The following is a 23,107-nucleotide window of genomic DNA, read 5'->3' as shown; positions in this document are numbered from 1 at the left end:
ACGAATACCAAATGTTAGATACTTTCCGAGTTGAGAAGATACAAAATAACTGCTCAATACAAGGGAAAAGTGTAGGATAATGCAATGTCCTCCTCCTCACCACCATCATCTTCAGTGTGATTCAATCAAAGATTATTGGAATTCAGTCAATTATTCCTCGCGCTGACAACGCGCTCTGATAACGATTGCGTTGGGGCGCCCTCTGCTGTTTAAAGACAACAATTACCCGTTTTCATCACTCAAACTTCCCCCCAGTTATCCCTTATTATAAACCAGGTAGTTTGGGTCCTGTATGCAGATTGGCTGAAAGCCATGGTGTATTTAAGGGATAAACATTACCTTGGAAATAATGGACGACACACTCTGCGTCCTCCCTTTGCAAGGTTTATTTTTCAAAGGTAATGTACAGAACGGAGGTGTTTATCCTGCTTATACTACAGTTGCCAAAGACAAACATACTTAAGCACAAATTTACCGGTAGAAAATTATAATTTGGTTGATATTTTCATTTTTAATAAGCAAATTCACACTTTCTCATCTTTTGGTTGCTAGAGATGCGACCCAGTCGTTCGTTCAATTGGTTCTATGTTTATGGACACGACCCAATTGTTTGTTCTATATGTTCCGTTGCCATGCTCGGTGGCAACCTTTTTATCCCTTGCTTGCTAGCTAGCCAACTAGTTTGTTTAAGCAGTATTCTATTGACATTTGGATACATAATTTGGATACATCCAAATGAGTGATGATGCCTGAATTTGCCTGGCATAGATAGACAAGTTTGCCTTCTCATCAGGACACTCAACACGGTTAATTATGAGGAAATCACAGTGCATATCAAACACTAGGCTAGAAGCAAGCTAAATAGTGTGTTGCTAGCAGAAAAGGCCAATATGACAAGCAAATAAAACATGTATCAGTTGCTGGAAACAGCTGGTGAAACTAGAAACGTGGGAGGTATGGGCAGCATAGTTCCACTTGCGTCATGATGGCAACAGTATGAACCGGAGAAATTCCCGTTCATCACATAAGTATATATACCTTTTCGCTTAATTATACCTTGATAGAATTCAGGAGATTAGATCTGGATTATTCGAATACCAGTGAGATCAGATATGGAAATGTAGTCACACTTGTGAAACTTCTGTTTTCAATCTCACTGTTTTCAATCTCTCATTATTCTAGAAACAGGGGTCTGGAAAGTAATTGCATACGCCTAGTGTAAACATTCTCAGTGTAAGGGGGTGCGTACTGGTGGCAGGGGAGTCAGGCGCAGGAGATCGAACTTAGAATAAACGGAGCAGTTTAATAAATGCTCAAGAATTCAGAAAACCAAAATATACAAAATAATACAAGTGGGTAGAAAACCCGCCACACACCAGAACATAACTTGCACATAGCTTACAAACAAACAATCACGACAAGGACATGAGGGGGAACAGAGGGTTAAATACACAACATGTTATTGATGGGATTGGAACCAGGTGTGATACAAGACAAGACCAAAGGAAAATGAAAAGAGGATCAGCGATGGCGAGAAATTTGGTGACTTCGACCGCCGAACGAACAAGGAGAGGGACCAGCTCCGGCGGAAGTCGTGACACTCAGCATAATACCATAGCAAATGCCAGTGTGGGCATGATAATCTATGGAGAGGTTAGCCTACAGTTTGTCCCTTGTTTCAGACTAACTTCTCTGTAATTTCGAACAATGGATCTTTTCACATCACGTTTTACAATGACAGTAGGCCTACTTTACATACATGCATTGCCACAGACAATGCCACTACAACCATGAAATATTCAGTCAAAGCTCTCACAGACAAAGAAGGGTAGAACAGCTCTCTGCATGTCAGTGTCGTGGGAGGGATGGTCAAGTGGGTACTTGCAGCTGTTGCCTCGCAGAATCCTCTGTTGTAATTGAAATGGCAATAATTGAAATGCCAGTTGTTTTCTAATTTCCTATGAGCAGTAAATCGTTGACAGCAATGCTACATGCCTGTGCCAGCTACTCAGTCAGTCAGAGAGCACAGAACCTGCAGTTGTTCCCCACAATGAGGTGGGGTCTATTAACACTGGCATCTAGTCAACCCCTTAGCTGCCCCTCACCATTGGTTATAAGCCTTTTTGAAATGACACGCAGCATAGCGGACATTCTGTAAACAGAACTATCTTATATAAATGAAGTTGAATTCCTCTTCCCCCCCTCACAGCGTGGATACAATTTTTCAGTCATACTTTGGTTCTGTAAATCTGAAACGCATACGTATGTATGTATGTATTATGTATGTACAAAAGTGCTGATTGCACAGAACAGTACAAAGGTAATGCACATATTGTAACATAATATCTGTGATCTTAATGCTTGTGCTTCCTTACAGTACTTATACTGTATACAGCACCTGATGTCAGAATAGAAGCAAGTACCACTTTTCTCCAGAGAGTGGCAGTGATCAGTAACACAACGAGCCCTGACTCCTGTTACTTAACATATATCAGTGGGTTAGCCTACATGACTGCAAGGCAAACACTCTATTTCATCCAAAACAAGAATTTGTGGCTTTTCTCTCTTAAGCCTTACAATGACAATGGAACAATTCAGACCTGTCAAATCATTCACTGTAATAACAAATGATAAGTTCCAACCCAAACCACAGTCCTAAAATGACTTTTTCTATCCTGCTCCACCCAATGTGGAAGATCACAAACTAGGATCTGTTTCTCTGCTGTTAGTGCTGCCGTTCCACTGCTTTACGTCATACACTTAGTGTAACCGCTCAGAATGAAAGCCTTCAGCAGAAGTATTAATAACGTAATGGAAATGTGAAATTTAAACTTCGTGTTTGAAGAGAGGGCACTGTCATGACGGTTCATCATTCAGTCCGTCCATCCCTCTCTTGTACAATGGCTTCCTTGTCTTGTATTAGGGCTCGCCACAGACGCCACAGCATATCTGCTGACTGGGTCATCTTGGAGTTGACGCTGGGAACTCGAGGTTCCATGGCTGGTAGAAGGTCGCACGCAGATGGTTAGTATTTCAACATGGTAATCTGACAAACACTCCGGGGAGCAGCCTTGCTGTGCTGGAGAACGAGTCAAACTTACTGCACAGAAAGACTCATCATGATCATGGATCAACCACTTCAAACACATTCACGTCTAAAAGTCAGAGTTAGGATTGTCAAATACAAAATTCACAGAGTTTATTATCAAATAGAAAAAATGGTCCGCTATTCAAGTTGCATATGTGTGATATTTTGCATAATTGGTTCTCTCTGCTCTTTCACAGTGTGGACACTTGGGTCTTTATATGAAATCACAATGCATGATGAGGCATTTGCTGGCTGGAACTGAGTTCATATCTCAAGGTGAACCTGTTAGGTATCAGCGGTGCTGTAGGGGTGTGTAAACTGATAGGACAGGCACTCAGGAAGACCTACTCGATAACAGACAGGGAAGGGACGGGGGAGTGAGTTCCGGTTCAGGAAGCACCAGCAAAAATATTTGGATAAAAAGAGCACAAGGCTATTCGAACCACACAAAGGTGTGTCCATGACAGTATACACTGAGTGTTCAAAACATTATAATATCCTAATCCTAATATTGACTTGCTCCCCCTTTTCCCCTAAGAACATCCTTAATTCGTCAGGGCCAGGACTCTCCAAGGTGTCAAAAGCATTCCATAGCGATGCTGGCCCATGTTGAGTCCAATGCTTCCCACAGTTGTGTCAAATTGGCTGGATGGCACCTACTACCATACCCAGTTCAAAGGCACTGAAATATTTTGTCTTGCCTATTCACCTCTGAATGACACACATACACAATCCATGTCTCAATTGTCTCAAAGGTTCATAGTCCTTCTTTAACCTGTCTCCTCCACTTAATCTACACCGATTGAAGTGGTTTTAACAGGTGACATCAATATGGCTTTCACCTGGATTCACTTGGTCAGTCTGTCATGGAAAGAGCAGGTGTTCCTAATGTTTTATACACTCATTGTATACAGAAGCTAAGAAATTATATTTGGTGCATAAATGAACTGTTTCTACTGTACTTCATTATCAACCAATATATGAACTGATAGTCACCATAAAAATCTATATACTGTACATCTTTTCACAACAAAATAACATTTTTGCAATATAAAGCAAAACTGTATAAACATGGCAGTTAAGTGACATCATTGTCTTATGTACGAAATAGGAAATAGCTATACGAGCTACAACTATGTTCAAGCGCTCTTAGCAGATAGCTTACAATGCACAGTTGAGTTCCTTGGGCTAATGGTCTTTCTGCGTAGAAGTCATCCGGTGCGGACTGGTGGCTTGTCCCACTCTAAGTTCTTCCGTTTATGATGTCTGGGTTCCTTGTTGGACATTCCTCATAGAGGTCTGGTTTCATGTTCCCTTCCTCTGAGTCCTCACTAGAAGAGACAAGGGGATATCCGTGGATTACTATTAACATCACATGAAGATAACACCAGTTCAGCACCGTAATAAAGCAATAAGGCACGAGGGGGTGTGGTATATGGGCAATATACCACGGCTAAGGGCTGTTCTTAATCCCGGCACAACCTGTGCCTGGACACAGCCCAGGCACTGTGGTATATTGGCCATATACCACAAACGCTGAGGTGCCTTATCGCTATTATAAACTGGTTGCCAACGTAAATAGAGCAGTAAAAAAAAACATTTGTCATACCCGTGGTATACGGTCAGACATACCACAGCTGTCAGCCAATCAGCATTCAGGGCTCGAACCACCCAGTTTATAATGATAGGTATAGTACAATAAAAAAGGTTGAAATGGCTACTAACCCAGGCTTAGATGTTCATCCCTGGTTTCAAGGCTGTATCTCCAGAGTATAATATTGACAGATAAATACTAAGGAATTGAAAGTGTTAAATACTATGTAATAGAATATTCCCTCTCTCTTCCCCTTCAGTGGACAAAAGAGGGTAAAGACCTGATGCTGGATCCCTCCACATCCTGGATGTTGTCAGCCAGGGGCTGGTGGACTGTCTCAGGCAACAGCAGGGTGAGGGCTGCCCCTAGCAGAGTACACAGGCCAAACAGAACCATTGGAGCCTTCTTACTGACACCCCTCAACAGGTAGATGATTGGGGCCAGGACTCCCCCTGCCCGGGCACACATGGAGCCCATACCGATCCCACTCTGCCTGAGGATCACATTGGAGACTTGTTCAGCCAAACTAACGTCACAACGTTATATTTAAAGTGCTGTAATAAAGACTGTGGCTCAAGATTAGTCTCGCCAACATCCCAAAGCAATTACACTGTGATTGTTTACGTCAAGGCAAATGTATAACTTTGCATATCGAAAACAGAATACAATGAAAGAGGATTGTTAATACAGTCAAAACCCCCTTGAGTAGTTGTCTCAAACCTTATCAGAAGCTTGCGCTGACCCTAACATAAATCTACTGAGCCCAAGTTGGCTATTAGTTACACACTGATGCCAGTTATCTTGCTCAATTTTACCTTTATTTAACTAGGCAAGTCAGTTAAGAACAAATTATTATTTTCAATGACAGCCTAGGAACAGTGGGTTAACTGCCTGTTCAGGGGCAGAACGACACATTTGTACCTTGTCAGCTCGGGGATTTGAACTTGCAACCTTCCGGTTACTAGTCCAACGCTCTAACCACTAGGCTACCCTGCCCCCTCTCCACAACAAAAGAAAGGTCACAGAGATATTGACTGAGTAGCGGTTAGACTCATTTTGTGACCTCATGATCTACACCGGTTTGACTCTGCTGGAAACACGCCCAGACAACAGCAGTCCATATTTGTCAGCAGAACACTACTTTTGACCGGAGCCCTATGGACCAGACGCTCACCTTATGACAGTAGGGAAAATCTCTGCTGAATAGACGTAGACTATTGACAGGGAGGCGGTGATCCCAAACTTTCCCACCATGGCCAGGATTGTTCTAATAATGGAGAGATCTGAGAGAGAGAGAGAGAGAGAGAGAGAGAGAGAGAGAGAGAGAGAGAGAGAGAGAGAGAGAGAGAGAGAGAGAGAGAGAGAGAGAGAGAGAGAGATGGGGTTAGATGTTAAAGGGGTAAAGAGCTGTGTTGTGTATATAAATAGCACCTGCAGCTCAAGTCTACATCCCTGTGGATCAATCCACCGCATTCCAACTGGAGACCGTAAACACATAAGGAAGTGGCCTCGACTGTGAGACTGGCATGACTTCCCTGAGGGCCGCAGGTGGGAGTTCTTCAACAACTCTTACTCTACATCCAGGAGGTTACGCTCGGTATCTACAAATACATATTGTGGATGAATACCTTGAATACCTTTTTCAGTTTCAACCAGAAGCCAAGTGCCAAGCCACAAAGACTTTCCATTGACACTAGCTAAACCCTAATAAACAGTGCTATAAAACAACACAACTATGGCATCATTCAACGTCAATAACTTCAGTCAACTGGAGTATTTTCAGTGCCAGGGGGATACTATAACTGATCATGTACCTCAGGATGCTTATAAACAATACTTCAAAAGGCACATTAAAGGCAGCAGAGTTTTCTCTGGAAAGCTTCGTACCATCGGGAATGAAGACAGTGAGCAGGCAGGCTAGGCCTCCCACAGTGAGGAAGGCTATCTGGGATACCCTCCTGGAGCGGTTGAGGGTGAAGAGAGTGATGGTGCGAGCAGGCATCTCGACCAGGCCAAAGATCAGCTGGGTCAGGTAGATGCTCATCCCAAAGTCAGAGATGTTGAGGGACAGGCCATAGTAGACCAGCACGTTGACAAACCTGGACAGGCAGAGGTGGAATGGTAGGGGAAACACTGATGAGGCAAAGAAGGGGTTAATAACACAGTACTGTCACAGCAGTGAAACAAGGACTTCCTTATTCCTCTGGTTTGCCACAAGTCTACCATGCAGAATAGGGAGCCACAGTACACAGGGCGAGAGATGAGAGGTTAATGTTGCATTGGATAGGAAAGGAGAAGAAAGTGTCGAGGAAGCAGCATTGTCTCTCTAGCCACAGACAGGGTAATACAACCCTGGCATAATCAAGGGACTTTTCTACAAGAGTAAAAGTACAAAGAAGGCCGCCTCTAACTTGGACTGGATAGGGAATACAACACAACATTTCACAATTGTGAAACATTTACGTCTATTGGCAATTTTTAAAATCATTTCTCATGGCCTGGTAAGCTACGTAAAGTATTCACATTCGAATACTAATCCTCCAGTGTCACCTCAGTGAGTGACACACTGCAATTCGAATGGCTTACTCAACAAGCACAGTGACCTAAGGAGGCCTTGAGAAGCTTGGTCGGTGACTAGTTCTGCAAACTCCATTGGCATAACACATCAAGTGATCAACCCACAATGAAAAGACGAGATGAAGATTAGAGTGTGTTCGACTGATGCGTGAGTGGTTGGCAGAAGCCCAATTGAAACAGTTGATGATGTGTTACATTTCTTTTTTGCCCCCAAGAGGCATGTGTCCTGACAAAGATCTACTGTATGTCTGTTTCTCCCTCGATGACAGATTGTATTTGAGCCTTAATCTCTGTCAACTTCACAAGCAATTAGTGAACTGTGAAAAGAATGGCAGGACACGCACCACAGGTAAAACATGATCAATGAGCTCCTCCTCATTTTTGGAGTTCGGACCAGGTCAATGACTGTGTGCTTTGTCCTCTCCTCTATCTTCACCATGTCTTTGTACCCCTGGAAAATAACAAGAGCAGATTAGCCATGAGAATTTCACAGTGATGGTTATAAGTAAAAGAATGAGCTCATCACAGCGATAAGCACACCAATGCAATTTATATAATGTTCATGCCCCCACGGTATGCCTTACAGTGTAGGGACAACATGCAAAGCAATTTAACATGCTCAGGCTTTAGCGCTATTGCTCTTAACATTGCTTGTGTATAGAAGTGTTGTTTTGCAAGTGCTTTCTATCAAGGCTGTTGGAATCTCTCTCTATAGCAATTAGCCTGTGGACAAAACAACATAACCAACAAACCACACCTGACATATCTCTATGTCCTCCCGCAGGGGTTTGCCGTTCATCAGAGCTGCTTTCCTGACCAGATCCATGGCCTCCTCGTACCTCTGGTTGGCCATCAGCCACCGAGCCGACTTTGGTAGGACCCTAAGAAGGTAGAGGAGAGGTGTTCATTTGAGCCACACACATAATCAACTACATATGACAACGGACATTAGTTTGACCCCATGGGAACAAGAGATAAACATGAAGTTACATTTAGCCATGAGGTAGGAAGTAGGCCAATACTTGTCCTAGAATATCAGGGAAAATATGCACACAATTGTGCAATTTAGATATACTTAGATATTCCCAAATGGCATGTAATGACCCATCTGGCTTGGATTATTGAAGACAAAAGGGTTCCTCTTCATTCCCTTGAAATTCTCCTTTAGTGGGTTGGTGTGCTAGCCTGGAATCCAAACTGAATGATCCTTTCATTTTACTGAAGATAATGAAAGTGGGTGATATTCAGTTTGTAGTCCAGGCTATAGGCATACTGCAGCTGGCCAGTGACTCACCAAATGTAGAAGATGAAGAGGAAGCCTGGTGCTGAGATGGCCAGCTGGAGTTTACGCCAGTCTCGGATGAGGTAGGCCAGGCCTGCCAGGATGATGTAGCCAAACCCAAAGAAGTAGTCGGTGATGATCCCAGCTAGCATGCGGTGCTTTGATCCTGTCCACTCTGTGCCTTTGGGCCGCAAACAAATCAGTATAGAGAGTAGAAAACCAGCACCTTATCATCTTCATTTTGCTAAGATCACAAGTCAATAACTTTATGAATATTTACTGTATGTGCGTGTTTGTAAGTGTGTAAGAGAGAGAGAGAGAGAGAGAGAGAGAGAGAGAGAGAGAGAGAGAGAGAGAGAGAGAGAGAGAGAGAGAGAGAGGAGGAGACTGACCTAAAACAAATGCGTTCATGATGACAGCAGAAATAGTGGTTCCAACAACAAAGCGCAGGAAAACATACACGTAGAAATTTGGGGCAAACGCAGCTCCGACCCCACAGGTTGACTGGATAGTCAAACCAACCAGGATTATGTTCCTGCGTCCATACCTGAAACAAGAAAGAGGGGGATTATACCTTTTTAAATGACTAGAAACTGTTTCACTTGAGGTGTACTCACTCACGGTACTGTACGGGTGTGTTGAGAATGAATTGGACTGATAGGGAGTGGGAAATGTGCTGCAAATTAGATGCACTCTTTAATATACCGTGTTAAAATGCGTCAAATGCTTTTCACTTGGCTGGCCTACAAGAGCTCTGAATATGACTGCTACTACTGAAAATAGTCTGTGCAGACATTTCTCTGTGTACTTTCTATAAATATTCCGAGTTACACAAATAAAATGTGCCAGCAAATGTAAATATCAATACAAGTTGCAAAGCGTTCATTGAGCTCAATTTTTGTTTTACTTCACCTAAAGTGGGACTGAGTTTGTGTGAGTTTCGTTTAGCATGACCCTGCATTAAGTTTGTGACCTACCTAGAATACATGTCTCATAGATCATCAGGCTAAATGAGAGTTTTTTTAAACACATGGTGGAAAATGCACAGTTGTTTTATACGTACTTATCAGCTAAGAAACCAAACAGCACAGCGCCAACCAGAAGACCAAACATGTAGATTGAGGAACCAACATTGTTTAGATTGGCATGGTCACACACCAGATCCCACTGTCAAGGACAGAGGGTTCAAATTAGTTGAAAAGCTATGTCATATTGGCAAGCACCAATTGCACAGCCCTGTAACTGTATTTTGACTGTGGTGTCCAAATATTTTGCCCATGAGCTATAGAAGCCTATGAGCACATGCTTCTCAACAGATTACATCTAAGTGTCCGTCATGGCTCTCATCAATAATAACAGATGAGTCGTTCCATGTAATATCAGCATGCCATTACACCCACCATCTCAGATTGTTCTGAAATCGTGTCTGTATTTACAAATCGATTAGATTAGCGTTCCGGCAACATTATTTAGTTGAAAATCAAATAAAAGGGTCAAAAGCCGCTGACGCACCCACCACCAATCTCACCCCTACAACCAGTGTACAGTATCAGTTCTCTATGTCTGACAAGTAGTAGGGAGCTGCCGCTTGGAGTATTGCTTCTTCATCCTAAGTAATGTATTCCCTGTGAATCTGATGTTTTTCACCACTTGTTCAGAGAAGTTAGCCATTGGAGTCCCTAGTTTGCATTTCTTTACCAAAAATGTGTGTGAAAGTACAAGGTACCCAATTGCAATCATGTTAGCACAGCGTGAAACTGTTGTACTGATTAAAGAAGCAATAAAACTGTCCTTCTTTAGACTAGTTGAGTATCTTGAGCACCAGCATTTGTGGGTTCGATTACAGGCTCAAAATGGCCAGAAACAAAGAACTTTCTTCTGAAACTCGTCAGTCTATTCTTGTTCTGAGAAATGAAGGCTATTCCAGGCGGGAAATTTCCAAGAAACTGAAAATCCCGTACAATGCTGTGTACTACTCCCTGCACAGAACAGAGCAAACTGGATCTAACCAGAATAGAAAGAGGAGTGGGAGGCCTAGAAGGCCAGCATCCCGGAGTCGCCTTTTCACTGTTGACATTGAGACTGGTGTTTTGCAGGTACTAGTTAATGAAGCTGCCAGTTGAGGACTTGTGAGTCGAACATACAAATGCTGATGCTCCAGATACTCAAGTAGTCTAAAGAAGTCCAGTTTTATTACTTCTTTAATCAGTACAGTGTTCAGCTGTGCTACCATAACTGCAAAAGGGTTTTCTAATGATCAATTAGCCTTTTAAAATGATAAACTTGGATTAGCTAACGCAACGTACCATTGGAACACAGGAGTGATGGTTGCGGATAATGGGCCTCTGTACGCCTATGTAGATATTCCATAAAAACTCTGCTGTTTCCAGCTACAATAGTCATTTACAACATTAACAATGTCTAGGACCATGCCTCAGGACTACCTGGCCTGATGACTCCTTGCTGTCCCCAGGCCACCTGGCTGTGCTGCTGCTCTAGTTTCAACTGTTCTGCCTGCGGCTACGGAACCCTGACCTGTTCACCGGACGAGCCACCAGTCTCAGACCTGATGTTTTCAACACTCTAGAGACAGCAGGAGCAGTAGAGATACTCTGAATGATCCACTATGAAAAGTCAACTGGCATTTACTCCTGAGGTGCTGACCTTTTGCACCCTCAACAACCACTGTGATTATTATTTGACCCTGCTGGTCATCTATGAACATTTGAACATCTTGGCCATGTTGTGTTAAAATCTCCATCCGGCACAGCCAGAAGAGGACTGGCCACCCCTCATAGCCTGGTTCCTCTCTAGGTTTCTTCCTAGGTTCTGGCCTTTCTAGGGAGTTTTTCCTAGCCACCGTGATTTTACACCTGCAGTGCTTGCTGTTTGGGGTTTTAGGCTGGGTTTCTGTACAGCACTTTGTGACATCAGCTGATGCAAGAAGAGCTTTATAAATCAATTTGATTGTTTGATTGATTGGTCTACACTGTATTTCTGATCAATTTGATATTATTTTAATGTACAAAAAAGGTGCTTTTCTTTCAAAAACAAGGACATTTCTAAGTGACCCCAAACTTTTGAACTGTAGTGTATATGTAATGTGATTGGTGACATTTAACATTAAAGCCAACCCTTGGAAGTTGTGAGAACATAGATCTACTGTCTATATTGGATTTAAAAAAAAGAAAAAAAAATATGGCCTTTTTCTCCCCAATTTCGTGATTACGATCTTGCCTCATTGCTCATCCCCAACGGGCTCAGAAGCCAGCCGCACCAATGTGCCGGAGGAAACACTGTTCAACTGACAACCAAAGTCAGTCTGAATGTTTCCTTGTCTCTTCGCTTCAACCCCCTCAACGGGCTCGGCAGAGGCAAAGGTCGAGTCATGCGTCCTCCGAAACATGACTCGCCAAACCACGCTTCTTAACACCAGCTCACTTAACCCGGAAGCCAGCCGCACCAAAGTGTCGGAGGAAACACCATTCAACTGACGACCGAAGTCAGCCTGCAGGCTTCCTGTGAGGTTTTATTAACGTTCTGAGAACAGAAATGATAGGTTATTTTTAAGGTTTCTTAGAAATCTCATAAATCAAATTTCTCAACATACAATTATTAGGCACCATTTTAAAGATAAAATTATCGTTAATCCAGCCACAGTGTCTGATTTAAAAAATGTTTTACAGAGAAAGCTCCACAAACGATTATGTTAGGTCACCACCAAGTCACAGAAAAAAACATCAATTTTTCCAGCCAAAGAGAGGAGTCACAAAAAGCACAAATAGAGATATAATTAATCACTAACTTTTGATGATCTTCATCAGATGACACTCATAAGACTTCATGTTACACAATACATGTATGTTTTGTTCGATAAAGTGCATATTTATATCCAAAAATCTCATTTTACATTGGCGTGTTATGTTCAGTCGTTCCAAAACATGCGGTGATTTTGCAGAGAGCCACATAGAAATACTCATTATAAATGTTGAAGAAAATTCAAGTGTTATGCATGGAACTTTAGATAAACTTCTCCCAAATGCAACCTCTGTGTCAGATTTCAAAAAACTTTACGGAAAAAGCATACCATCCAATAATATGAGTACGGAGCTCAGAGCCCAAACCAGCCAAAAGAAATATCCGCCATGTTGCGCAGTCAACATTAGTCAGAAATAGCATTATAAATATCCACTTATTCACTGATCTTCATCAGAATGCACTCCCAGGAATCCCAGTTCCACAATAAATGTTTGATTTGTTCGATAAAGTTCATAATTTATGTCCATATACCTCCTTTTGTTAGGGCATTTGGTAAACAAATCGAAACGCGCGTGCAACTTCCAGCGGAAAGGTCGGACGAAAATTCCAAAAAGTTATATTACTGGTCGTAGAAACATATCAAACTATGTATAGAATCAATCTTTAAGATGTCTTTACCATAAATGTTCAATAATGTTCCAACCGGAGAATTCCATTGTCTGTAGAAAAGCAATGGAACGGGAGCTACCTCTCATGTGAATGCACGTGACTGAGCTCGTGACTGCTGGCAGACCTCTGACTCATTCCCCTCTCATTCAGCCCCCCTTCATAGTAGAAGCATCAAACAATGTTCTAAAGACGGTTGACATCTAGTGGAAGCCTTAGGTAGTGCAACATAACCAATATCCCACTGTATATTCAATAGGGGCTGAGTTTAAAAAACTACAAACCTCAGATTTCCCACTTCCTGTTTGGATTTTTTCTCAGGTTTTTGACTGCCATATGAGTTCTGTTATACTCACAGACATCATTCAAACATTTTTAGAAACTTCAGAGTGTCTATCCAATACTACTAATAATATGCATATATTAGCATCTGGGACTGAGTAGGAGGCAGTTTACTCTGGGCACGCTTTTCATCCAAAAGTGAAAATGCTGCCCCCTAGCCCAAACAGGTTAACTGTTAAGAACACCAAGCACAGGACACATATAAATTAATTTTCTTATGCATTAATCAAACAAACACATTTCTTTTTTTATTGTGGCACGGCATCAGGGAAATTCAAACCCACTATCTTATGTTCTCTACCCATGGAATTAGTTCACTGCTCCACCAGTAAGGAGCTAACATGTCATGTTTTTTTTTTATTCATACAAAGTTGTTAATTTTGGTCAACTCAAACAGACCCCATTTCAAAGGAAACTAGCACTCATTAAGATCAGGTGTGGCCAATTAGTGGCCAACGCACTTAACAAGATAGAGGATAGTTCCTCAATATGTGCTGAGAATGTTCCAAAGCCAAGCAACTATGCTGCAAAATTCCCAGAATGTTGTGGGAAGGTTATATGCAAAATAACCATAGGACAACCACACTCTCACCAAGCTCTAAGAAACATATGGTTCTCAGAACGTTATGTGCTTGCTGGGTGTGTGTTTGGGACTATATCCAGACCATTAAAACCATTAGAACTGCTGGAGTTTAATGGTTTGCTTGTTCACCAAGAATGGTTTAACTAATCCAGAAATTTTGTGAAGGGAATAAACCACACACAGAGCAGCCATTTCCTGGACACAGATTAAGCCTTAGAGAAGGACAAACTGAATTGCTTTCATGGAGGACTGGCTTGAATTGTGAGGATGACCACACATTTTATTTTCATCATGAGGTTTTCTACCCACAGTTCCAAAGAAAATGTTGTAATCCATTTAAACACAAGGCCAGCTGGATAAAATGGTATGGCAGTAGCAGGGACAGTGGCATCTCCAATGGCATTGAGGAGTACACCACATCTGTCATTGGCTTCATCAATAAGTGTATCGATGACGTCATCCCCACAGTGACCGTACATATATACCCCAACCAGAAACCATGGATTACAGGCAGCATCTGCACTGAGCTAAAGCCTAGAGCTGCCGTTTTCAAGGAACGGGACTCTAACCCAGAAGCTTATAATAAATCCCACTATACCTTCCGACAAACCATCAAACAGGCAAAGCGTCAATACAGGACTAAGAGCGGGTCGTACTACACCGGCTCCAACGCTCGTTGGATGTGGCAGGGCCTGCAAACCATTACAGACTACAAAGGGAAGCACAGCTGGGAGCTGCCCAGTGACACGAGCCTACCAGACGAGCTAAACTACTTCTATGCTCGCTTTGTGGCAAATAACACTGAAACATGCATGAGAGCACCAGCTGTACCCGAAGACTGTGTGATCATGCCCTCCGCAGCTGATGTGAGTAAGACCTTTAGACAAGTCAACATTCACAAGGCCGCAGGGCCAGACGGATTACCAGGATGTGTACTGTGAGCATGCGCTGACCAACTAGCAAGTGTCTTCACTGACATTTTCAACCTCTCCGAGTCTGTAATACCAACATGTTTTAAGCAGACCACCATAGTGCCTGTGCCCAAGAACACTAAGGTAACCTGCCTAAATGACTACCGACCCGTAGCACTCATGTCTGTAGCCATGTCCCAGGCTGGTCATGGCTCACCCTGGGACTAAACACCTCCCAGGTGGTAAGGGTAGGTAACAACACATCCGCCAAGCTGATCTTCATCACATGGGCCCCTCAGCGATGTGTGCTCAGCCCCCTCCTCTACTCCCTGTTCACTCATGACTGCATGGCCAGACACGACTCCAACACCATCATTACATTTGTCAATGACACAACAGTGGTAGGCCTGATCACAGACAACAACGAGACAGCCTATAGGGAGGAGGTCAGAGACCTGGCCGTGTGGTGCCAGGACAACAACCTCTCCCTCAACGTGATCAAGACAAAGGAGATTATTGTGGACTAAAGGAAAAAGAGGACCAAGCACGCCAGCCATTCTCATTGATGGGGCTGCAGTGGAACAAGTTGAGAGCTTCAAGTTCCTTGGTGTCCACATCACCAACAAACTAACATGGTCCAAGCACACCGTGACAGTCGTGAAGGGGGCACAACAAAACCTATCCCCCTCAGGAGACTGAAAAGATTTGTCATGGGTCCTCAGATCGTCAAAAGGTTCTACAGCTGCACCATCGAGAACCTGACTGGTTGCATCACTGCCTGGTATGGCAACTGCTCGGCCTACGACCGCAAGGCACTATAGAGGGTAGTGCGAACTGCCCAGTACATCACTGGGGCCAAGCTTCCTGCCATCCAGGACCTCTATACCAGGCGGTGTCAGAGGAAGGCCCTGAAAATTGTCAAAGACTCCAGCCACCCTAGTCATAGACTGTTCTATCTGCTACCACATGGCAAGCGTTACCGGAGCGCCAAGTCTAGGTCCAAGAGGCTTATAAACAGCTACTACCCCCAAGCCATAAGACTCCTGAACATCAAGTCAAATGGCTACCCAGACTATTCACATCACCTCCCCCCCCTCCCCTCTCCACACCACTACCGCTCTCTGTTTTCATCTATGCATAGTCACTTTAATTAACTCTACCTGTATGTACATACTACCTCAACTAACCGGTGCCCCCCGCACATTGACTGTGTACCAGCACCCCCTGTAAATATATATATATATTTATTTTTACTGCTCCTCTCTAATTACTTGTTACTTTTATCTCTTATTCTTATCCATATTTTTTGGAAACTGCACTGTCGGTTAGGGGCTCTTAAGTAAGCATTTCCCTGTAAGGTCTACGCTACACCTGTTGTGTTCGGCGCATGTGACTAATAACATTTGATTTGATATAGTGGGCAAAACCTGGTACTTTCACACTCATTTATCGTAAATAATGTAAGTGACTTCAATTGGTAATTTCTCTGAACAGGTGAACAAAACATCACAAGATACACAGGGAAGCAATAATCCAAGAATCTCAGAGAATCTCATAGAATCTCAATTCTATACTACAATTTGAGAAGAATCTGAGATGGTGGGTGTCAATCTTTTTGAGGTGGAACCACACCCCATGGAATGTAAACGAACGGGTCATGAGTTGACATACATCCTATTGTTTAGACATGCTCATGTTTCTCGTCCCAACAATGCAGCAATATCTAGCAAAAAAATAAAGTACAATAAACTAAGACATTAAGAACAGGCAATCCTCGGTCAGTGTTTGTAAATCAAAAACTTTCAACATGTTCTGCGGGCTGGGACCATTCCACTACGGTTAGTGTCACTGTGTGAAGGTCCCTCAAGATGCACTCGACCCAATCAGTTCATTCAAGTATCCCCACATCCAACCCTGATCCACATACTGTTTACTAGTGGGTTATGGAGGGAATGAACTTCACTGGCCAGGCTTGAGAGAGAGAGAGAGAGAGAGAGAGAGAGAGAGAGAGAGAGAGAGAAGAGAGAGAGAGAGAGAGAGAGAGAGAGAGAGAGAGAGAGAGAGAGAGAGAGAGAGAGAGAGAGAGAGAGAGAGAGAGAGAGAGAGAGAGAGAGAGAGAGAGAGAGAGAGAGAGAGAGAGAGAGAGAGAGAGAGAGAGAGAGAGAGAGAGAGAGAGAGAGAGAGAGAGAGAGAGAGAGAGAGAGAGAGAGAGAGAGAGAGAGAGAGAGAGAGAGAGAGAGAGAGAGAGAGAGAGAGAGAGAGAGAGAGAGAGAGAGAAAGAGAGAGAGAGAGAGAGAGAGAGAGAAAAAGAGAGAGAGAGAGGGAGAGAGAGAGATAGAGAGAGGATGCCTGCACCACAGGAGTCTAGATCAGGTTCAGATATCACCACCACTACACAGTTACATAGCTGTAAAAATGAGTTCCACATAACCAACTGCAGAATGGCTTCAATTCATGTGAGAATGTGTGACCAGAAGGTGTTCATCACATTTGAACCCCCCAGAAGGAGAGAGAGTCTGCCACGTCCATTTTCCTGCCGTGTCTCTTACTCACCTCGGTTGCCACGGTGCTGTGGAAGGTCTCCTTGCTGAATTCCCATCCCCCTTGGCAACCCTCAGTGGCGTGGCTGTCACTAAGGGCCAGGGCAGTGCTGTGATTCAGCTGGGCCAGCGGGGTGCCAGGGATCCCCCCAGGGGCAGAGCAGGACCGGCCTGGGTCACCGTCTGGGCCGGTCACCAGGCTGAAGTTGAAATTGGGAGGGTCTGAGCTGGCGGTCAAGGGCCAGGTGGTGTTGGTGGAGCGACAGAGATGAGGGGGGACGGCTCCTGTGAATATGGATATCAGCATGTGGAACGCCAGCAGGATCTGGGGGAGGCAAATCCACACATACAGGCTCTTCTGAAACTTGCCAAAGCCCCCAATATGAGAAAGAATCTCATCAAAATTCATGCTTCTTTCCATGGCTGCTATTCCAATGCAGACCTTACCCTAATGTATCACCACGGATACAAGAAGTAGGCAGGCTGTTGCTGTCGTCTGCGGTGTTGTGAACCCGCAGCACTTCACTAGCAGGGTAAATATAACTGTCATCTGCAGGGGGAGAGGGAACTAGATCATGGGGTGGAGTCCAAGCTCAGAAGGAGGAGTTGCTCTTTGTGATAGCTGAGTGACTGCATTCGCTCGCTCTCCCTCTCACTCTGTTTATTTGCATGGTGAGAATATTATATTATGTAAACAGTGGTAATAAGTCATATAGAAGCCCATAACACAACATACAGACATAAAGTGAAGGCTAATTGTCAAATGTATCAGAGGGACTCAAATTTCAAGAGGGATGTACAATAAAAGTCAACGCAAGCCAAAAGTTATCGTGCAAACAACTCCCTAGAAAGTGTGTGTGTGTACATGTATTTTTGCTTTACATTACGTTTTCAACAATCAGATTCCCAACAATGACGTGGGCCAGCAGCATTCCACCCTGCATACCACTGCTGGCTTGCTTCTGAAGCTAAGCAGGGTTGGTCCTGGTCAGTTCCTGGATGGGAGACCAGATGCTGCTGGAAGTGGTGTTGGAGGGCCAGTAGGAGGCACTCTTTCCTCTGGTCTAAAAAATATCCCAATGCCCCATGGCAGTGATTGGGGACACTGCCCTGTGTAGGGTGCTGTCTTTCGGATGGGACGTTAAACGGGTGTCCTGACTCTCTGAGGTCATTAAATATCCTATGGCACTTATCGTAAGGGTGTTAACCCCGGTGTCCTGGCTAAATTCCCAATCTGGCCCTCAAACCATCATGGTCACCTAATAATCCCCAGTTTACAATTGGCTCATTAATCCCCCTCCTCTCCCCTGTAACTATTCCCCAGGTCGTTGCTGCAAATGAGAATGTGTTCTCAGTCAACTTACCTGGTAAAATAACGGATAAAAAAAAAAAATATTGCTAAGCTGTAAATCCACTTGCCTGTCCCCTGAGACACCACAGTTCTAAAGAAATGCAAATTCTCTCTGGCACCCAATCATTCATCTGGCATGGGGATGCCAACAGGGGAGAGCTGGCTGGGGCTAAGCTGGCCAGACAAAAGCAGCAGATAAATACCATGGTAGGGGACTTGTACATGACACAAATGAAAGGCGTGTACTCTGGCAACTCCATAACTACCCATTTTCCCTGGCTCTTATCATTTAATCTTTTCCCCTGTTGTGGTGTCACATGTTTGAACATGGTGAGCGCTCTTTTCTCCCAATGAGCCACAGCCCATCGCTCTCAACTAGGGAGGAATTCAATAATGTCTGGATGTTGAAATGACTGCCACTGACTAACATGATCATATTCCTCAGACTCACATGTGAAACTAGCATGTGAAGATTTCCTGTGTTTCTGGAGTGACATGAAGACAGCGTCTATGCAATAGATCCTGTGAATGGCAGTGTTGGGAGAACAGGAAGCCAATGAGAAACAATTAGTTTGTCAATTGTTTGTCAATTGTTTCTCCTTGATAATGATCCAAATTCATGTGTAGTTCCATAAAGGGCAAATGCTTTCTTTAGAATGATGGCTAGCGGAGTAGAACACTTGAAAAATGAAAGGGGAGCCGGCACACTCTAGGAGCTCAGATGCAATAATTGAATAACCTAATAACCAACGTTTCGACAGACAAGCTGTCTTCATCCGGATATAATGACAAACACTGCGGGGTGACCGGTTAATATGGTGTTTATATAGCATACTATCATAGATACAATTTGGCTGCGTAAGCGTACAAACATTTACAATAGCAAAATCACAAGAATGGCTACGTTGAGACCGAAGGGAGCAAGAGTCTTTAAATTAAAGATCCAGGCAACACCTCGTTTTAACAATAAATTGTCGAGGTCACCCTCTCTCCTAGGGAGGGTGACATGTTTGATGCCGATATAACATAGGGATGAGATCGAGTAGTTTCCTTCCAAAAAGTGGGCCGCAATTGGGTAAGTTGAGTTTTTGCACCTAATGGTGCTACGATAGTCCGAGATTCATTTTTACCACAAGGACAAGTTATAAGATAAATAACTGTCTTCATGGAGCACGTGATAACACCTTTGATTGGGATATTTTTCCCTGTTTGGGGGTGTTTGAAGGATCTACATTTATAAGTGCCATTACATTGAGCACAGCTATTACACTTGTAGTTTCCATCCAGTTGGGGCACAAATAGACGTTGTGCAGGGATATCTTGGGGTGGTAAATCAGAGTTTACCAACTGAGGTTTCTGCCCTGTGAGAATATGATCAAGGGAGGGTCAGAAAACACATTACCGATACTGTCATCGGATCTTAGAATGTGCCAATGTTTGTGATCGATTCCCTTAATTTGTTCAGAGGACTTTGAATTGAGGGTAGTCTTTTTGCGAGACTGACCTTGAAAAAGATCCTGTCTCGGTTTGTTTGAATGTTCTCAATAGCAGTATTAATCTGACCATTTTTGTACCCCCTCTCCTTGAATTTTCTTTGCGTCTCAGCCATATTTCTGTCGAGATCGGATTGTTTTGTGCAAATTCTTTTGATTTGACAGAATTGGCTGTAGGGCAAACTGTTTTTTGAAGGGAAGCGGGTGACAACTATCAGCCCTCAACAAATGATCAGTAGGTTTCCTGTAAAGATCAGTGTATAGAACGTTATCCTCACACAAGATCAGAAGTTCAAGGAAACTGATTTGATGTGTGTCAGATTGCATAGTAAATCTCAGATGCTCAGAACAGGTTAAGAAAAGCATGGAACGCCTGGAGCTGTTTTGCATCACCCCTCCATAGAACAAAAATATCATCAATATACCGTTTCCAAATAATGATGTCAGGCAAGAAAACGTTTTTGAGAGGATTGAAAATGGACTGTTTTTCCATGTAACCCACATACAAATTAGCATAGTTAGGAGACATGGGGGATCTCATGGCAGTACCCTTCGTCTGAATAAAGAAATCGTTTAGAAACATTAAGTGGTTGTGTGTGTGAATACTATTTCAGCCAATGTTATAATGCATGCACTGGAAGATAGTTCATTGGGGTCACGTTGCAGAAGAAAATGTTCCATAGCTTCAATACCGCCCTCGTGTGGAATATTCATGTATAACAACTCAACAACAAAAGTAACAAACGTAAAAGTATTATCAGGGATCAATAGAGATCATAACGCTGGTGTCCTTTACAAGGCAGGGAGGTGTTCTACGAGTGGTCTAATAAAAAAAGTCGATAGAGGGGCCGTTACTGCATCAATGGCCGCTACAATAGGGCGCCCTGGAGGTTTTGTAACATTCTTGTGTAATTTCGGCAAAGTATAGAAAGTAGCAATTTTAGGGTGTTGAATAGCCAAAAAGTCGTATTATTTTTGGGATATCTGACCAGAACTTAAATAACCATCTAGGACAGTAAATATAGTGTTCTGAAATTTGGCAGCAGGGTCCCTTCTGAGTTTCTTGTAAAAGGTTTTGTCAAGCAGTTGTCTATGACACTCATTTACATAAACAGTCCTATCCAAGAGTACAACCGACCCACCCTTACCAACAGGGCAGGTAAGGACTGACGCATCGGATTGTAAATCAAGCAAAACTTGTTTTTCATCCTTAGGTAAATTATGGAAAGATATGTACTCCTGTTTGTTTTTAAGGAGATGAACAACATATTATTCAACGAGTCTGCAAAATGTCTCAATAGAGTGATTGCGATTGTAATGAAGGTGCAAAATAACACATACTTCTAAAAGGAATCGGGGTATGTGCAGGTGACGTCCGGAACCTACATGTTCAGTGGAAATATCACGATTAGGGGAGCTAAAGTATTCCCCTTAAACGTGTTGTTTTAAAAAAAATGTTTTATTCAAAACTTAAACAAACTTAAACATGTCTACCTTAACATCGAAATTGTTGCACTGAGTTGTAGGCACAAAATGTAATCCTTTACTAAGCAAGTAGACATGGGCAGGGCTCAATATCTTGCTTGATAAATTGAAGACACTCAGTCCGGTGGGTCCCTCTGCCTTTGGTAGTATTTTTTTCTTACTCCGTCGGGTGCGGCATCTCGTCGGTGCGCGTGTCCGCCGCCATCTCCGAGCTTCAGTCAGCCCAGTCTCTGGTTGGATAAAAAACTGGCTCTGGAAGCGGGTGGATAGAAGTAAGCGGCCTCCCTCCTGCATCTATCATGGAGAGGAGCGGAACATTCTGCCAGATGTTCAAGGCTAAAGTGGGGATTTCATAATGGAAACTACATCTTAGAGTGGGCTGGATAATGCAGGCAACGGCATGATATCACCGGACAGGAATAAAAACCTTAGTAAAGTGGAAAACAGGCGGGCCAGGGAATGGCAAATGGCTGTCACAGACTTGACGTGGTGGGCACTAGGCAGTGGGCTGTAATCTGCTGTAGTCTGATATAGGTTTAATTCAGATTCTTTGAATGGTGTGTTTCAAGGATAACAAATAATAATGTAAATCAGGAATAGCCCGCGGATCAATTTCCAAAGAAAGAAAAAGATATATATGTTTTTGAGGGTTAGAATAGTAGAATACACAAGGTGCAATATCAAACTTTGCTTCTGCATTGGCATTTTTTCTCTTGTGATGTCAGTCACTGACAGTCACTAAATAAGCCCATGTCAGCTAACATTTTTTAGATAGGTAAATTAGTGTAGCGGCCAGCTATCTAAACTTATAGTAATCATGGTTGAATTAACGACCGGGGTCCGCCCCTCTCCCACAGATATCATATTAAAAACTGCAACCATTACTCTCTACTACATGTGTGGGTGTGGGTGTAGATGTGGGTACACAGACCCGTGAGCCACTGTGGCCCTCCATGATGAGTTCAGATTTTTTGTGGTCCCCACCCCCATCAACGTTGCCCATCCCTGATGTAAGTGTATGTCATATCCATAAAATAATACATTTGTTTACAAACCATCAAAAAAACGGTAGTCGAAACCGGCAGACCTGCCTTGAGAGCAGTCTTTGTTTCCACTATAGCAAGATTGACACGTGAACATTCCTTGACGTTTACAATTATTTGCATAATTCCTCAAATCTAAGCGAATCAGATAAACAACTAATCTTACAACCTTTCATAAGCCTCATTATGTGAGGATGCATTACACTTCTGTTGAAGCATCATGCTGTTAGTTCTTCAGTCCAACATATTGTTGAACACAGATGGTTTCTATAACGGAAACCACTACTCTACTCCGGTTTATTGTGAGATCCTGTGAAAGGTGTGTGCGTGTAATTTATGAGTGGCTGAGCTGAGAACAGCACAGCTTTGGACAGGAATGTCCCCCAGGGCCCC

The 23,107-nt window shown here is 43.2% G+C and overlaps 1 protein-coding gene across 7 annotated transcripts; it reads right to left on the bottom strand.

The window, feature by feature from the left end:
* Positions 1–370: 370 nt before the first annotated feature.
* On the bottom strand, positions 371–22,036 carry si:dkey-119m7.4 (uncharacterized protein LOC560629 homolog). 7 transcript variants are annotated; one of them, XR_008140762.1, is made up of 12 exons: positions 21,681–22,032; positions 17,356–17,892; positions 9,605–9,708; positions 8,934–9,088; positions 8,554–8,722; positions 8,017–8,140; positions 7,604–7,710; positions 6,570–6,781; positions 5,857–5,965; positions 4,963–5,175; positions 4,254–4,419; positions 371–3,000 (listed from the first exon to the last, which is right to left on the bottom strand). XR_008140762.1 is itself a non-coding variant. In XM_052523480.1 (12 exons), exons 3-12 carry the CDS (start codon positions 17,647–17,649, stop codon positions 4,332–4,334), a joined length of 1,575 nt encoding a protein of 524 aa, XP_052379440.1. In that variant the 5' UTR covers positions 17,650–17,667; positions 17,790–17,892; positions 21,681–22,031; the 3' UTR covers positions 3,185–4,331. The 7 variants fall into 7 exon arrangements, 6 of the variants coding, with proteins under 6 accessions (XP_052379440.1, XP_052379439.1, XP_035630549.1 ...); XM_052523480.1 differs by lacking the exon at positions 371–3,000 and having other exon boundaries at positions 3,185–4,419; positions 17,356–17,667; positions 17,790–17,892; positions 21,681–22,031; XM_052523479.1 differs by lacking the exon at positions 371–3,000 and having other exon boundaries at positions 3,185–4,419.
* Between the last annotated feature and the right edge of the window lie 1,071 nt (positions 22,037–23,107).

This window comes from Oncorhynchus keta, chromosome 8, assembly GCF_023373465.1.
Source record: "Oncorhynchus keta strain PuntledgeMale-10-30-2019 chromosome 8, Oket_V2, whole genome shotgun sequence".
Lineage (NCBI taxonomy): Eukaryota > Metazoa > Chordata > Actinopteri > Salmoniformes > Salmonidae > Oncorhynchus > Oncorhynchus keta.
This window is presented reverse-complemented; position numbering and strand designations above follow the sequence as displayed.